Here is an 18,006-nt window from a genome sequence, read left to right on the forward strand (position 1 = left end):
CACACCTATACAAACATGGGCGTGCACACACACACACACGCACACACCCCTCTAGAGGCAGTAGCAGGCCTGTGCTGGAGGAGGCTCCCAGTACACACACACATACCCCCTGCCCACACACACACACACAACCCCTCGAGGCAGTAGCAGGCCTGTGCTGGAGAAGGCTCCCAGTACACACACACACCCCCCACACACACACATATATACCACACACACACACACACACACAACCCCTCGAGGCAGTAGCAGGCCTGTGCTGGAGGAGGCTCCCAGTACACCAGTGACCTAGCCTCCCCACCACCTTCAGCGCGACTCTCTCTCACCCAGATGGGAGGCGGCAGTGAGAAGAGCCTCAGTGACTGGATGGTGAGGCAAGGCATGGTGAGGACGGGCCAGGCGCACTCGCGGGGGCCTGCCCAGGTGGCGCCGGCATCACAACCAGAGGAGCGCAGGGTCGGCCGAGGGCCTGCGGGCCCCACCCAGCGCCCAGCACAGTCCCGCTTCCCCTGCTCTCGCTTCCACGGCCCCTCGGCACTGCCTCGGAGCAAGGCCTGGGCAACGCCTCTGGCAGCTGGGAGGTGCCCGGGGCACATCTGGCTCTGGGCCACATGCCGGCAGAGGGAGCTGGAGGGTGCAGCCCAGAGAACTTGCTGCTGCTGCTGGTGCTGCTGGGAAGTCAGCTCTGCCGCTTCTCTGGGGTCCCCACCCCCTCTGGGGTCTCGGTGCTGAGGACGGGGTTTGGGGCCTGAGCTGGCTTTGGTTGGAGGAGGACTCGCTCTCCCTCTGTTTCTCAGAGCAGCTGAGTGGTAGCTCGCATTTCCCGAGTGTCTGCCCTGTGCTGGGTGCAGAGCTGCGCTCTTTATCTCCCTCGTCTCTTTAATCCTCACAACGACCTGGACCTAGACGGTAGGTACTGTCATCCTCTCTAACAATGAGCAGTGAGGGTGAGAGGAGCTAAGTCACCTGCTCCAGGTGCAGGAGCCCAGCCAGCTTCCGGTCTCTCTTACCCCAGAGTCTGTGCCCATAACCTCCGGCTGGATTCTTCAGATGTCTTTCGAATGGGAAGACCCCACACCAGCCCTCAGCCCCCGCCCTGTGCAGGGCTGTGTGGCAGAGTCACAGTGACCCATCGCCTCTGGGCCCACCAGCCTGGCCGCCTCTGGTCGTCTCGGCCTCTGCCTCCTCACTGGCCCTCCTCTGCCCACTTCCACCAGGAACTCTTGAGTCTGCGGAGGCTTGTGGGGACAGCCCGCGGCCGTGCCCCTGCCCCAGCCCTTCTGCCTGGCTGCCCACTTCCTGGGATTTGAATAATACCATGCCAGTTGTCAGGAGCCCCTCTCCATCCCCTGCTCAGCCTGCTGGCCCGCATCCGCCTCGCCCACAGCCTGGCACAGCAAGAACTCGGGGAGACCTCAGCGTCCCAGGCAGCTGGGCCAGAGCTGTCTTGGAGGGACTGCCATGATGGGGCTGGGCAGGTCAACTGGCCCCGTCCCATGAGTGAGGGGCTCAGGTTGGGCAACTCCCCCAGGGCCGTAGCCAGTGGACTCAGGCTGGTGAGGGGCACTGCCCTGCCTCACCCCTGCCCTCCCCTCCAGATCCCCGTCACCCAGGCCTGCCTCATGGAGGACATCGAGAAGTGGCTGTCCACAGACGTGGTAAGTGGGGCCCGCTTCTCACCCACCTCACCTGGGGCTCCCATGTTCCCGTGAGGAAGTGGCCGGTGTGGGGGCAGGGCCAGCAGCTGGTGAGGGGCATCAGCAGGGCCAGTGCCCCCTCCCCTGCTGCTTCCCAGTATTTCGCCTTAGAGGGGGAAGCCTCACACTCCTTGCAGCCTCTGGGGCCTCCCCTTGCCCAAGCCTGCTGCCTGCGTGAGGGCCCACTGTGGGCAAGATGGGCTGCCCGAGGGCAGCAGGGATGTGAGAGCCCTGAGCTCGGCACCTGGGGTAACTCGGGGAGTGGTGCCAGGAGCCCCATTGTGCAGAGCGGAGACTGATGGGCAACTGTCAGGGGTGCTGTGCCAGGAGAAGGGGGCCCAGCACCCTCCAGAGCCCCCAGTGTGCAGGAGGGGCAGTCAGTCCAGGCCCCCTTCCAGGTTTCTTCCCCAGCCTCTGCCAGCCCACCGCTCATTCTGAGCACCAAGGATCAGGTGCCTGGGCACTTCCTAGCTCCAGACCACCTTCTGCAAGTGGCCAAGACCGTGTTTACGCCCACGGTCCATCCGTTTTGCCTAGTGGGTACAGGCTCACCTCCAGCCCGGCCCCTAGTTGAGGGTGTGTAGCTGGCACAGGTTTGGGTGTCAGCCTCTCCACCATGAGCGAGTCTGCCCATCCCTTTGGACACTGGAAAGGGTGGAACTAGTGCCCTCAAGGGCACCACACCCTGCCCCTGGCATTCTTTGGGAAGTCCTCCGCTTTAGCTTGCCAACAACCCCGTGAGTGTCACCAAGCAGAGAACTGAAGCTCAGAGAAGCCAAGTGACACCCAAGGCCCTGTGGCTCAGAAAGTGGTGGGGCCGAGGTCTGGGCCCTCTGGGTCAGCCGCTGAGCCCCGCCGTGCCCGCAGCTAACCTGCCTCCTTCTGCCTTGTCAGGGGAATGACGTGGAGGAGCCCAAGGGCGTCACCAGTGAAGGTAGTAGACCCTGGCCCTGCCCGCCCTTCCCGCACTCTAGCCTCGGAGCCCAGCCCCAGCCTCCCTCTCGTTGCTCTAGAATTCGACAAGTTCCTGGAAGAACGTGCCAAAGTGGCTGATCGTTTGCCCAACCTCTCCAGTCCCTCAACCGAGGGGCCCCCAGGCCCTCCACCTGGCACTGCCCTGAGAAAGAAGACCCAGGAGAAAGACGACGACATGCTGTTTGCCTTATGAGTGTGGGGCCTGGCGCCCTGCTGCCCGAGCCCCAGTTGTTCCCATACCCCGTGGCAGGGGCCTGTCCCTCCTTTGGTGTAAAGGCTGCTTGAGGGTGGCTTGTCACATAAGTCCTTCTCTTCCCCTTGAGGTTGGGGCCATGCTGCCTGGGAGTGTGGGAGGCAGCTGGATGAGCTGGGGGAGTGAGTGAGTTCTACTTTGGGGCCCTGGACACTCATGCCTCTCCTCCCACCCCCACCAACCACTGCGACTTTGCTGAGGACAGGAAGGCCCCAGGCTGGAGAGGCTGGTCGCCTGGTGGCCCAATGTGACTCCCCTTGTCCTGGGTGATCCCCTCCCGGGACCCTCCCCCAGAGGAGCTGTCTTCAGAGCCCACACTGCCAGTCGAAGCCTAGCCAGAGGCTGGAGACAGCAGAAGTCTCTGTCGCAGCCTTAGGCCTGTTCCCCAGTGCCTGCCATGGAGCCCGAAGGGTTGGCCAGCTGTTGAGGGCAGGGCCTGTGGCTCTCTACTGAGAGCGCACTGTCCAGATAAGCTGCATGTGATGGGGGGGAGACCTCGCCAGCCCGAGGCCGCCAGGGGGCTTCCGGCGGTGCTTGTAGCTCCTGGGACCCCCCGTGACCTCCACTGCCTTGCCCTCCTTCCTCTGTTCCTCCCTCGCAGGGCTCCACCGGGCACTGGGCCGCCCACCTGTCGGTTGATCCTCTTGACTGGGAGAGGTGCCTTTCGTATCCCCAATAAAGGTAGAAGAGCACCGTAAAAGTGGTCAGTCTCCAGGAGGAAGCTACTTGGCCTAACCGGGGCTGGGCTGGGCTGGGCTGGGCTGAGGGCCGCCCACGAGACAGACATCTGCAGATGGGGTAGGTGCAGCGGCAGGACCCAGCCACACCACACCAGCACAGGCTCCGCCACCAGTTGCCTGCCAGGCAGCCCCGTTGCTCTCTGTGGGTGACCTGTCCGCATCCTCAGGCCAGCCCCTGCCCAGCAGCAGGAGCTCTGTGATCACAGAGGCGGAGCAGGTGTGGGTGTGGCAGGCCACTGAGCCTGCAGGGAGGACGCAGCCACGCGGTCCAAGGCCCAGGTGCCAGGCTCTCCCTGAGCTCATGGCACCGAATCCACAACCATGGGTGAAGCAAAGTTGCGTCTCGTTTTCCAGAGGCCGAGTCTCTGACTCGGTGGGTCGTGTGAGCCGCTCCAGGTGCACTTGTTTATCAGGTGCTGGGCACTTCCTCATGCATTAGTACATCATCCCCATTTTTCAGATGGCAGCGCTGAGGCTCAGTGTGGAGGCCTTGGCACACGGCTCAGGAGCTGGGCCACAGGTCAGGTGCTGGTATCAGTTCTCATCTCTGTGGCAGTTCAGGTGCCCTGGTCTCAGAGCACAGCCTTTTCCGGGCTAGAATCTTCACACCAGGCTCCCCGAGAGTCACTGCTTGAGGCACATGGGAGCCCCCCAGCAACTCCTCAGTGGTAGAAGGGAAGGGGGCTGGTGTGGGGCTAGAACAATTGACCTGCCTGAAAGGTCAGCCTATGGAGGAGAGCAGAAGTCGGAATACCTGGGCCTGGGAGCTGAGTGACCGGAGTGGATCCAGGGGCCTCAGCAACCCCCATGTCCCGTGAGCAACAGGTGGGCTGTGTGTTCCGAGGCGTGGCCTGGAGCCGGGCACACAGGAGACCAGGCCCAGCCAGCCCTTCATGAGGAGCTGGGGCAAGGGGAGTAGCTGCAAAGCAGGTACATGGGACCAAAGGCGAGTCCATCCGCCAGGCAGGGAGGAGGGGGCTCATTGTCCAGGCCGCGGCTCGGAGCGTGAAGAGAAGCGAGCCTGGAGAAAGACGGCTGAATGTGACCTCTGACCTGTCTCCCCAGCCTGAACCACCTTTCTCTCCCCACCACCCTCTGGGGAGCAGCTGTGTCCCTGTCCCTGGGCAACCACTGTCAGCCTGGTCTGACAACTTTTTAGGACCCTTCAGTCACACCAAGCTTGACTGGTCTAAAGGTTACCTCCTGCATCCTGCATGAATTAGCTGTGTCTGCCCAGGTAGTGGGAAGGCTCTGGTTCTCACAAGATTAATATTACGCATCTCCCAGATGCGGTCCAGCCTTGCCTGGCTACTCGACAGTGACCCCCGTGCCAGCCCTGCCCAAGGATGCTCAGACTCAGAATGGGGGAGAAGCCAGAGTTGGAGTACCAGGCTGCCACACCGTCCCCAGCACCTCTCCATCTTCTCCTGCCTCAGGTCACGCAGAGGTGGCCGGGTGCAGGGGACTGCAGCCGGACTCACCAGGCTGCCACCCTCCAACAGCACTCAGGACGGCAGATGGCTTCTAGAGGCTCCTTCCTGGGCTGTTCTGGCCAGTGGTCAGCAGCAGTGCACCAGACCACCAGCCTCGGGTGGTAGCTGAATTCTTTGTGGGAGGAAGGCCCCAAAGCACCTGCGTTTTGTGACCATCTTTTTCATAATACCCACCTGTATCATGAGGTTGGGAGCCTCTGGTGGTCAGATAAGAGGACTGTGGTGATAATAGGTGGGTTACCCCCACCCCTTGGCCTGACGGGAGTGCTGCCGGGCACGCTCACACACACGGTGTGGGGGGTGGGGGTGGGCAAGCTATGCTGCTGAGCTCCGGCAGGTGTCCCACCTGCTCACTGAGCCTCCAGGCCTCTGACCTGGGTCCCCTGGAGGCTGGGGCCCTTCCTCTGCAGCCCCCCAGCTCTCACCACCCCACATTGCTGCTGCGGGCCCTCCCCCAGCCTGGGCCTTTCCACACCTCACAACGGTCCCATGGAGTCAGTGGTTTTGACCGCTGCTCTCGAGTGGGAAACGGGGTCGGGGGAGCCGGTGCTCTGGACGCCGCTGCCCCCGCTCCTCGCTGCCCCCGCTGCTCCAGGTGAGTGACGGCGAGCCAGGAAACCCTCAGTGGGAGCTCCAAGGGCTCGTGGCCTGTGCATGGCTAAAGTCGCCTGTTCTTTCCTGCCTGTGGGTACCCCAGTGGCACACCAGATGTGGTTCTGTGTACTGAGAACTCAAGAGGTGAATGTGCCAGGCCCAGTGGGCCCCATGGGAGGGCAGGGGGTAGTAGACACAGGTGTAAGTTCCACACAAACCACCTACTCTGACATGAAGAAAGCGGAGGCTGATGCCAGGGAACAGAGCCTGGAGGTCAGACAGGGCCCAAGGCCAGTGAAGTGGGGCCTGCCCCCAGAGAGCCTGGCCTCGAAGGTGTCCAGGCTTCCTCTGGAGGGGACAGCACAGCGCAGCCCCGCCTTAGGGCCCCTCCAAAGAGAGGGCCTCTGGGGCTGCGACGGGTGAGGGAACCCTGGCAGAAGCCACCAGCGCTGGCCAGGCTGGATCTCCTGGCACCAGGCCGTGTTTGAGGCCACAAGCCCCAGGTCAATCGCAGCATCAGGAAGCTGCGGGGCCCCACTTAGAGGACCAACTGCAGGGGTGCCTTGGCCTGCGGGTGGGGGCAGGATTATCCAGGCGCCAGCGGCTCCTGCTGGGCCCAACTGCCTCGGAAATGGTACCCCGCCAGGGGTCTGGGGAGGTTGAGTGGAGCCAGTTAGGTGGGTAGGGAGAGGGGAAGTACGGACCAGAGCTGCCTTCAAAGCCCCCTGGCAGAGCCTCCACCCCTTTGCTCCCTCCAGGCTTCCCTGACCCACCAAACCCAAGCCTGAGCCTGGACAGTGAGCCCACTTCCCCCCTCCCAGTTGTCATACAATAGCCAGTCATGGTGCAGCCCTTCTGAGCTGTGTGGCTTCAGGCAAATTCTTAACTCCCTGTGCCTCCTGTTCTCTCACTTGTAAATGAGCTGACAGCAGTTGCTCCCTCATAGGGCTGTTGAAGTCACTCAGTCGTGTCCGACTCTTTGGGACCCCATGGGCTGTAGACTACCAGGCTCCTCTGTCCATGGGATTTTCCAGGCAATAGTCCTGGAGTGGATTGCCATTTCCTTCTCCAGGGGATCTTCCCAACCCAGGGATGGAACCCAGGTCTCCCGCACTGTAGACAGACGCTTTCCCGTTTGAGCCACCAGGGAAGTCCTGGTGGACTGTTACGAGGTCAATTAAGAGGCATAACACCTGTCAAGGAAATGTTCCAACATGTCCACCTCCAACCAGAGCGGCCTCTGCATCAGACACAGCCAGGCGCACTGCCCTGTAATTTCAGAGACCCCAGTTCAGCCTCCAGTATTGCTTTTCCAGTTCTCAAAGGTGCTGGCTGCCTCCCAGACAACCTGGGTTCCACAACAGCTGCTGCCCCTGAGTGGGGCTGTGGTACCTTGATCCAAGCAGTGGGAGAGAAGCAGGATCTGCCCACTGGTCTTGGATGGTCCTGCTGACTCACGGCGGGCACTTCGGAAAGCCTTCCCCCGGTCCCATCCCCGCCCTCTCCAGGGGTGACTCTGGCTCAGGGCAGTGTCCCACAGCCACCACAAGGTGGCAGCAGTACTCCATGTCCCAGGGCCAGTGGGGCCAGCGCCTCTGAGTTGACGAAAGGAGGGACCCGCAAGAGAGCCCTGGGTGGGCAACATGGAGCCTTGGCCCTCTGAGCTCCCCAAAGCTGCGAGTACCTCCTACAAGGTTACAGGGTGCATTCACTCCTGAGGGGACGCTCAGTGGACGCAGCATGCGGATCCACGTGTAATTCTAGTTCTACCTGTATTTGCATGATAGCACAAGTTTACACAGTCACAACCCAACACCACAGATCCCCTCCAGTTTTCCGTTCCCTGTGCCCCCCCTTTAACTGCAGAGCCTGGTTCCTGCTGCCCTTCATGTACAGACCTATTTGCTCAGCCCCGTGGGTAGCCAATCACCCTCTGCCCGCACCGGCCCAACCCTGAAGGTGTACTCACCTTCCTTGGATCCCGACATCCCTGGGTGGACCACCAGAACCCCTGCTCAGACCCCACCCTACCTGGGGCCACCGCAGCACAGCCCCACCCCAAGGCTGCTTCCTGCCTTGCCTGGTACTGTCTAATGACTTTGGACCAATTACTCAGGACGGAAGAGGAAAAGGGGATTTCACTTTTAAGAAGCATGGTCAGGGACTTCCCAGGCAGTCCAGTGGTTAAGACTCCCTGCTTCCACTGTAAGGGGCTCGGGTTTGATCTTGGGTTGGGAGCTAAATCCCGCATGCCACGTAGAACAGCCAAAAAGTTGTTTTGTTTTGTTTTGTTTTTTTTAAAAAGGATGGTCAGAGAAAGCCTCTCCAAGGTGATGTGTGAGTCCCATTGTCCCCACAAACCATCCAAAGGTTTGCACAAATCTAGAATTTGCACCTCCAAACTACCATTGCCTGCCTCTTATATCACAAAAAACAAAAAGCCTTAGTGGGTTCGTGTGCTAGGACTGCCATAACAAAGTTCCACAGACTGGGGGCTTAAACAGCAGAAGTGTTTTCTCTCATAGTTCCAGGCCACGGGGGTTACAGTGCCAACAGGTTGTTTGTCTGGAGGCTTCTCTCCTTAATTTGCAGACAGCCATCTTCCCTCTGTGTGTATCTGTGACCTCATCTCCTCTTACACCTGTCATGGCTACAGTCCATGAGGTCGCAAAAAGTCAGGCATGACTCTCTCTCACACTTCACTAGTGACCTCATTTTATTTTAATTACCTCTTTGAAGACCCTGTCTGCAAATATAGTCACATTTTCAAGTCTTAGGGGCTAGGACTTCAACAGATGAATTTGAGGGAGACACATTCAGTCCACGTGCTCAGATATACAGAGTCCCTCTGGCCATCTTCCTAGGGCATGCCTGCTCTGCTTTGGCCCCTGTCCCAGAACAGGATCACCATGACCCACACCAGCTCTGCAGAGGGGTGACCATGTGTCACGCCCACCTCCACCCTCTCCATGTCCCCTCCCCTGGTAGGGGTTCGAGGGCAGTTTAATCCATCCTTGGGCCAGTCTGGCGTTGGGGGTCGAAGAAAGCAGCCATGGGGGCCAGGGGCAGAGCAGAGCGGGAAGGAGGTGAAAGCAAGGAGACCGCAGACACCCAGAGCCTAGGCCAGGGGCTGTCCTGGACCCCGTTGCCACCTGCTGTGTTTTAGAGCAGATCCAAGGGAGTGACCTGGTGGGGTTCCCTTCCACCCACCCTGGGGCACCAGGGCCAGGCCCCTTCGTCTCTCTTTGCTTCTGACTCAGGACTCGTGGCCTCTCCCAGCCCCTGCCTGAGGCCAGCCTCTACCTCTTTCCCCTGTAGTCCAGCTGGCTTCATGCCGAGTTACAGCTGGCTGGGCCACTGTGTTATCACAGAGAGGGAAACAGCAGCCTAGAGAGGGGAGGGGCCCTGTCTGGGCAGGTGTACTGCCTCGCTGTCCCAGCCCACCCCAGGAGCTCAGGAAGGCCAGGGCAGGGGGCCTTATTTATCAGGCTAGAGGCTGTGCAGGCCTAGCGCTGGCAGGGGGTGAGCAGACACAGTGGATGGTTCACACGGCCACTGGTTTGCGGTGTGGTTTGAGGCAAGCCCTTCCCTCCCGGGGCCAAGTATCCCCAGCTGTCAACCCAAGAGACTGACTAAGTGATCCTGGGACTCCCTCCCACTCTGCTCTTCTGCTCCCTCAACTCCCAAACTCCACAATCCTCTCTCTGAAAGAAAAAAATATACATAGATGAGGCTGCTGCTGTTGCTGCTAAGTCGCTTCAGTCGTGTCCGACTCTGTGCGACCCCATAGACGGCAGCCCACCAGGCTCCCCCGTCCCTGGGATTCTCCAGGCAAGAACACTGGAGTGGGTTGCCATTTCCTTCTCCAATGCATGAAAGTGAAAAGTGAAAGTGAAGTCGCTTAGTCGTGTCCGACTTTTAGCGACCCCATGGACTGCAGCCTACCAGGCTCCTCCATCCCTGGGATTTTCCAGGCAAGAGTACTGGAGTGGGGTGCCATTGCCTTCTCCGAAATATATGAGGCTAGACATCCTAATAACAGAGGTAGCAACATGGGGTCTCAGGGTTCTTCTCCCGCTCCAGGACACACAGGAGTGGGAAAACGGCTGCCGACCAGGACAGCAGAGCAGGTAGGGGAGGCCCTGGGCCATGTTAGCTGCCCCTCCGGTGAGCTGGCAGCCCCAGGGGCAGAAAGGAAGTGAAACCCAAGCTGCGAACCTCTTTGCACTCACCACCCCCGCCCCAGCCCTAGGATAGCCCCTGAAAAGAGGAAGCTAGTGGTGCACCAGGAGAGTAACCTGCCCTTGGGCTGCACAGGGTAGGGGTGAGAGCAGCCAGTCCTGGGGCTCCTGAGATGGAAAGGAAAGGAATCATGGCTTCCCTGGCAACTCAGCGGTAAAGAAACCACCTGCTGATGCAGGAGACACGGGTTCGATCCCTGATCCAGGCAACCGAGCCCATGCACCGCAACTGTTGAGCCTGCACTCTGGAGCCTGGGAGCCACAACTACTGAGCCCACACGCCGCAAGTACTGGAGCCCTCGCACCCAAGAGCCCGTGCTCTGCGACAAGAGAAGCTACCTCAATGAGAAGCCCGCACACCGTAGTGAAGACCCAGCACAGACAAAAATAAACATTAAAAAAAAAAGAATGTCCATCTTGTGGAGGAGAGAAGTGGGCTCAGAAAGCTCAACTACTCAATCCAAGGTTACACTGCTGGGAAGTGGACTGGCCCCTCTTCTTGGAGGAGAGAGTCCTACTGGGGGGTCAGATGAGGTGCATTTTATTCTGATACTGGGGCAATGCCTAGGGCTGCTTTGGGGCTAGAAGAGTCATCATGTGTGCAAGTCTGTGTGCACACGTGTGTGCATCATAAGTGCATGCTTGCACAAATAAATGTGTGTGTGCCCCTGAAGTGGGCTGGATGCACCATTTAGTCTGCGGGAGCGTCCTGGTCACCTGCAGGAAGGGGGCTGCCAGGGTGAGGCAGAGTCTCTTGGGCCCAGAGTGATGCAGAAACTTGGCCAAAGTCACAAAACAAATCTGTGCTACAACCAGGATTAGAAATCAGGTCGCCCACAGATCCGGCCCAGCAGGAGGTGGGGAGATGACAGCAGTTGGGAGTCCCTCCGTGGAAACACCTCCTGGCCCCTCCCTGCACCCCAGCTCCCACAGAATGTTAAACCTCAGACACTATGTTAAACCTCTCACCAAGGACTTCCTTTATCATGGCTTCTCCAGGACCTGACTTGCAAGTTCTTTTGGTCTCGGTTTTTTGCCTACAGAACACTTGGCAGTGCATTGAGGAGTAAATGCCCTACCATTTGTGTGTCCTAATCAGACTGCATCACATAGGGAGGCCCTTCTCATTCCAGTCAGAAATAGCCCCACTGGGCCCATCCACTGTCTGGGGCAGCCCCATCACCCGAAGGGCAGGAGCCGAGGGCTGCTGCACCGTGCCAGGCGCCCACAGGTCTCGGCCTTCACCTTTGCCACACACGACCATTCTTGACCCCTGGCTTCTGCGCTGGCCCCTCCCTCGTGGACGCAGTCTGCTCCCCACCTCCCTCCTCGACTCTGTTGCTGAGTCCAAGCTCATACTGCTCACCGCGCAACAGGCTGATGAATTGAGAGAGGAGTTGTCGGACAGAGAATAGTGACTTTGTTTGTAAAACCAGACCAAGAAGGTGGTGACTAGTGTCCCAAAGAACCATCTTACCTGAGCTAGAATTCAGACTTCTTTTTTAGTGAAAGAGAAGGGGGTGTGGTTGAGTGTTGTGAACTTGTTGGTACCGGAATCCTTTGTCCTAGCTTATACATCTGGTCACGATGTTCCTATAAACCTCCGACAAAACAAGTGTGCTTTTTTGTGTGTTTTGTGTGTGTTTTGTATTTTGGGGGAAGTACTCCTTCACCTGCCTCCGGACCCAGCCATCAGACACTATGTTCCTGAGCCTTCTTTCTAGGCCCGTCTCTTACTAATAATTTTTTTTTTAATATCTGTTATCTGTTTGGCTTTGCTGGTCTTTGTTGCAGCATGCAAACTCTTAGCTGTGGCATGTGGGATCTAGTTCCCTGACTATGTATCAAACCCAGGCCATCTACCTACATTGGGATTGAGGAGTGTTAGGATTGGAGAAGTAAATGGCAACCCACTCCAGTGTTCTCGCCTGGAGAATCCCAGGGACGGGGGAGCCTGGTGGGCTGCCGTCTATGGGGTCGCGGACATGACTGAAGCGACTTAGCAGCAGCAGCAGCAGCAGCCACTGGATCACCAGCGAAGTCCCAAGACACATGTATTCTCCGTTCTGCAGCTTTTTATCTCTATGTGAATGGAAAAGTGTTATCCCTTTAAAGGTCAGAGTCTTGAGAATGGATTATCCCATATTTCAGGCTACAGGCAGCATTCTTTTAGTGACTAACTTGTAGCAAAAGCAACAGAATACACAGGTTAAATTGAAGAAACAGATCCAATATGGAGTCAGATTTGTTCTTCTCTGTGACACCTCCAGGGGCTTCCCAGGTGGCGCTAGTGGTAAAGAACCCTCCTGCCAATGCAGGAGACATAAGAGACTTTGATTCAATCCCTGGGTCAGGAAGATTCCCCGGAGGAGGGCATGGCAACTCACTCCAGTATTTTTGTGCGGAGAATCCCATAAACAGGGGAGCTTGGCAGGCTATAGTCCATGGACTCGCAAAGAGTCGGACAAGCAGCTTAACACACGTGCACACATGACACCTGCAACCCAGGCTATCAAAGTGTTAGTCTCATTTGTCCTACCCTCTGTGACCCTTGAGAACCTCAGCGTTTAGACCCGGACTTGTGGTGAGAAGCCCCACCCCGTGCTCCTCACCCCTCCCCAGTTACTCCCCCACCGAGAGCTCCACCCATTGCCCACCCGCTGAGGACCAAGAGTGACACTGCTGAGCCTTCTCAGATGCTGCCAAGGTGCTTGAGGACCAGGCAGGGTGGTCAGAGACCTCCAGGTGAGAACACCCAGTGCCGTCCAGCCGCGCCTCCATCTCTCTAGCCATGCACCGCCGGTCCGTCCACCATCCCTCTATTAGTTCATCCAACCCAAATGCCAGTATAGCCTCCTTCCTTCCATCACCGTCTATCCAGACTGCACAGATGCCTGCCACACAGGGGACATCAAGGGCCCCCAGTGAGGGCTGCAGACACAGGGACATCACACAGTAAGGACCACGGCAGCAGCCACTGACGAGAGATGAGGACCTTTCTGTCTTTCTCATCTCCACCATAGGCCACCAGAGAAGAAAGGGATCCAGAGAACAGAGGAAAGTGGGGGTGAAGGAGCAGGCCGCCTCACCCCTTCCAAATCTCTGCAGCAAGGACCTCGGAGCTGAGGGATGAGCAGGAGCAGAGTGGGAATTGGATGAGAAATTTAACTTTGAACCTTTTCATGCTTGAAAGTAACAAGAGAACTTCTCTGGGGGTCCAGTAGTTAAGACTCCCGAGCTCCCACTGCAAGGGGGGCGGGTTCCATCCCTGGTTGGGGAACTAAGCTCCCACATGCTACAGAGGCTTGGCCAAAAAATAAACAGTAAAAAGAAAGTTAACAAAACTGCTGAAAGTGTTAAAAAGGCTGCAAATGGGAGGCTGGGCACCATCAAAGGTAGGGGTTGGAGAAAATGAGCAAAAGTCACAGTCAGGTTTGTGAACTGTGACGGGATCTGCAAGCTTGCAGGGCAGCCTGGGGAGAGCAGAACTGCTCTGTGTATCAGAGGAAGACGAATCCCGCATTCCAATGCCCACAGCCTGCTCCATGCCCACAGCCCGCTCCTGCTCCAGGAGAAGGGGGAGCCCAGAGTGAGGGGGGGAGCCCAGAGTGAGGGAAGGGAGCCCAGAGTGAGGGGAGGGAGCCCAGGGTGAGGGGAGGGAGCCCAGAGTGAGGGGAGGGAGCCCAGAGTGAGGGGGAGGGAGCCCAGAGTGAGGGGAGGGAGCCCAGAGTGAGGGGAGGGAGCCCAGGGTGAGGGGAGGGAGCCCAGGGTGAGGGGAGGGAGCCCAGGGTGAGGGGAGGGAGCCCAGGGTGAGGGGAGGGAGCCCAGAGTGAGGGGGAGGGAGCCCAGAGTGAGGGGGAGGGAGCCCAGAGTGAGGGGGAGGGAGCCCAGAGTGAGGGGGAGGGAGCCCAGAGTGAGGGGAGGGAGCCCAGAGTGAGGGGGAGGGAGCCCAGAGTGAGGGGGAGGGAGCCCAGAGTGAGGGGGAGGGAGCCCAGAGTGAGGGGGAGGGAGCCCAGAGTGAGGGGAGGGAGCCCAGAGTGAGGGGAGGGAGCCCAGAGTGAGGGGAGGGAGCCCAGGGTGAGGGGAGGGAGCCCAGGGTGAGGGGAGGGAGCCCAGGGTGAGGGGAGGGAGCCCAGAGTGAGGGGAGGGAGCCCAGGGTGAGGGGAGGGAGCCCAGAGTGAGGGGAGGGAGCCCAGGGTGAGGGGAGGGAGCCCAGAGTGAGGGGGGAGGGAGCCCAGGGTGAGGGGAGGGAGCCCAGAGTGAGGGGGAGGGGAGCCCAGGGTGAGGGGAGGGGAGGAGGAGAGAGGAGCCAGGGTGACCAGACCAAGGGTTGAGGAAGGTCTGGAGAGGAACTACTGGGCTGGGGGAGGGGAGGGGGCAGAGCTCCCCTGAAAGTTCCAGGAGAACAGACCTATCTAAGGTGCCCTGTGCAGTGCCTTCTGTGTGGCACTTCACCACTTTCTGTGACCCCAAGATCTGTATGTTCCGCTCACAAGTGTTTGTCAAGATGGGAGTTTTATGGAAATGGAGAAGGGACCAAGTTTCACTTCTGAGTCAGCACTGTACCAAGGAGAAATCATTCAGGGAGAAGCGAGAGCGACAGGGGAAGTGGTGAAAACATAAGTGTCCAAGAATCTCTGAAACTTCGGAGGATTTTGAACTTCTACTGGACATAAAGTTAGAGGATTAAACCCAGCAGCTCTGCCTTCTGCCCAGTGAATTCCTCATATGCAGCCAGAATAAATTGTAAAAGGCAAATCTGTCCATGTTTTATAACACCTGCACCCCAAAACACAAACACAAAACGCTCCGCCCCACTTGCTCTCAGGTTAGGGCCCACTTCTGGCCTGACCTGCAAGGCCCCTGGGCTCTGGGCCCTGCCACACGCTCCAGATCCTCTGCCCTCTTGACACCCAGGCTGGTTTTCTCATCTCAGCAGTTTCCCACCCTACTGACCACAGGGCCTTTGTACATGCTGTCCTCTCTAGAACTGCCCCACCCCACACCAACCGCCAGTTAGCTCACTCACCCTCCAGCGCTCAACTCAGACAAGCCACTCCTGACCAAGTCATCCATTCATTGTGGAATTTACCGCACCGATTACACTGGCAGAGAGGAATGGAATAATCACAAGATGGCTTGGAATCCATACCTTAGAATAATCATGATTCATGTCCTGGTGCTAGGCACACCTCCCCTGAGTATGTTTTCATTTGAATCCCAAAGTGGAGGTCTGTAATTGAAGTGACAGCAGGGGATGGCTGTTGAATAGACAGTCAACAGTGTCTGCCGTATTACCATACACTGCACCCTCTTGCAGGGTGGAGGGGGCTAGCATCTATTTCTGGAAGGGGAGGGAATGGGCGGGTGTCCCAGGTTGGCACAGTGATAAAGGATCTGCCTGCCAATGCAGGAGACACAAGGGACTCAGGTTCAATCCCTGGGTCGGGAAGGTCCCTTGGCTTAGGAAATGGCCCACTCCAATACAAGAGCATGAATGAACTCACCATGTCTGAGGGCTGGACTCAGGCTGGCCTGAGGAGACTGTGGGCTGTGTGAGGTATAACAGAGCCTTACTGGACAGCTTGTTTTTCATATGGGTACACTGCGGGTCTTCTTGGGCTCCAAAATCACTGCAGAGGGTGACTGTGATCATGAAATTAAAAAACACTTCTAGGATGAAAGCTATGACAAACCTAGACAGTATATTAAAAAGCAGAGACATCAGTTTGCCAAAAAAGGTCTGTATAGTCAAGCTATCGTTCTTCCAGTTCAGTTCAGTTCAGTCGCTCAGTCGTGTCCGACTCTTCGTGACGCCATGAATCGCAGCACGCCAGGCCTCCCTGTCCATCACCAACTCCCGGAGTTCACTCAGACCACATCCATGAGTCCGTGATGCCCTCCAGCCATCTCATCCTCTGTCGTCCCCTTCTCCTCCTGCCCCCAATCCCTCCCAGCATCAGAGTCTTTTCCAATGAGTCAGCTCTTTGCGTGAGGTGGCCAAAGTACTGGAGCTTCAGTTTTAGCATCATTCCTTCCAAAGAAATCCCAGGGCTGATCTCCTTCAGAGTGGACTGGGTGGATCTCCTGGCAGTAGTAGGGTGCAAATGTGAGAGTTGAACTATAAAGAAGGCTGAGTACTGAAGAATTGATGTTTTTGAACTGTGGTGTTGGAGAAGACTCTTGAGAGTTACTTGGACAGCAAGGAGATCAAACCAGTCAATCGTAAAGGAAATCAGTCCTGAATATTCATTGCAAATATTGACGCTGAAGCTCAAGCTCCAATACTTTGGCTATCTGATGCAAAGATCTGGCTCAGTGGAAAAGATTCTGATGCTGGAAAATACTGAAGACAGGAGGAGAAGGGGGCAACAGAGGATGAGATGGTTAAATAACATCACCAACTCAGTGGACATGAAATCGAACAAATTCCAGGAGACAGTGAAGGACAGGGGAGCCTGGCATGCTGCAGTCCTTGGGGTCTCAAAGAGTCAGACACAGTTTAGCTACTGAACAACAAAACTGCAGGTGAAATCATGTCCCCTAGAGCACACAAAAACCCCACACAAGAAAACCTCCCAACTCAGCAACAAGATTTTTTGTCTCATCCTCTGACAGAATTCTGGTAAAGACCAGTATGGAGTCATAGACCACTGGCATCAACTAAGCCCTAATCTGACACCCAGTCTTTGCTTGCTCACCCTAGTAACGGGGCACTTGCCACTTCCCATAGAAGCCCATGTCACCTGGCCAGACCTCCAACACTGACCCACCATTAAGCCAACCAAAAAATCTGATTGGCTTATTTTTTTTTTTTTTTTTTTTTTTAAATTTGTTTTATTTGGTTGGTTCGAGTCTTAGTTGCAGCACACAGGATCTTCCTTTGTGGCACACGGACTCTAGTTGTGACATGAGTTTAGTTGTTTCACAGCATGTGGGATCTTAGTTCCCCAGCCAGGGATCAAACCTGTGAGCCCCTGCATTACAAGGCAGATTCTTAACCCCTGGACCACCAGAGAAGTCCCTGATTGGCTTATTTTTTAATGGGAACAAAGTTTCATTTTAGGATGATGAAAATGTTCTGGAGATGGATGGTAGTGATGGTTGCTCTAGAATGTGAATGTACTTAATGCCACTAAAAGCTACACTTAAAATGGGTTGAAAGGGACTTCCCTGGTGGTCCAGTGGCTAAGGCTCCTCGCTCCCAATGCAGGGGGCCTGGGTTCAGTCCCTGGCCAGGGAGCTAGATCCCACACGCCACTACGAAGATCGAAGATCCCCCCATGCTGCAACTAAGACCCAAAACAGACAAATAAGTAAATATATTTTAAAATGGTTAAAATGGTAAATTTTACATTATGTATTTTTATCAGAATTTTTAAAAGTGCATTGCCTCTGGGCTTCACAATTTATAAGCTTGTGTACTTTTAAAGTAATCATTTAAAGGTTACTCTAAAAAGTCTAATTAACAGTTAAGGCAAACCCTTAGGTGCACCTCACCCTCTTTGATCCTGATTTGTTTTCGTTCAGTCTTGTCCCCCTCAGCTAAGAAATCTGGGCTTAATAATTCCAGTTTCAAGTCCTGCCTCTGCCCTGAAGGGACTACAGTCACTGTGACCCTCCCCTGCAAGGAGCTTACTACGTGCTAGGCTCTGAGGCTCTGAAGATGCCTCAAGGAATAAGTCAGAGCCCTTGTCATCCCAGACACACAGAGAACACTAGGACTTTTTTTTTCCTTTTTTTTTTGGTACAAAGCTACAGGCCTCCAGTCTACGTGAAACCTGGCCCAGCCCTAAAGGCCTGCAGGGCTGGCCCATGATGATTCATCCCTGAAGACGTCACCTATCTGAAATGATGACAGCGGCACCGGGCAATTCTGGTTCCTGAATACTCCTCACCTGGAATGTTTGCGGGGTACAGCCTGCGGCCTCCTGGAAATGTTCGCTGACACAGGACAGCCTGGGGATGTGCCGAAGGACAGGAGGCAGGAATTGCCATCTCTGAAATCTTATC

General features: G+C 56.8%; 1 protein-coding gene across 4 annotated transcripts in view; it reads left to right on the plus strand.

Moving 5' to 3' along the window:
- TOM1 (target of myb1 membrane trafficking protein) overlaps positions 1 to 3,578 on the plus strand; it is a 38,925-nt gene extending 35,347 nt beyond the window's left edge. Inside the window, exons 12-15 of one of the 4 annotated variants that reach the window (XM_068969694.1) lie at positions 331 to 384; positions 1,599 to 1,658; positions 2,592 to 2,631; positions 2,711 to 3,578. In XM_068969694.1, the coding sequence (XP_068825795.1) occupies positions 331 to 384; positions 1,599 to 1,658; positions 2,592 to 2,631; positions 2,711 to 2,865 (309 nt within the window). In that variant the 3' untranslated portion in view covers positions 2,866 to 3,578. Of the gene's footprint in view, positions 1 to 330; positions 385 to 1,598; positions 1,659 to 2,591; positions 2,635 to 2,710 lie in introns of all 4 variants that reach the window. The other 3 variants (XM_068969691.1, XM_068969693.1, XM_068969692.1) reach the window with 3 other exon arrangements.
- The last annotated feature ends 14,428 nt before the right edge of the window (positions 3,579 to 18,006 follow it).

Source organism: Capricornis sumatraensis, chromosome 4, assembly GCF_032405125.1.
Source record: "Capricornis sumatraensis isolate serow.1 chromosome 4, serow.2, whole genome shotgun sequence".
Lineage (NCBI taxonomy): Eukaryota > Metazoa > Chordata > Mammalia > Artiodactyla > Bovidae > Capricornis > Capricornis sumatraensis.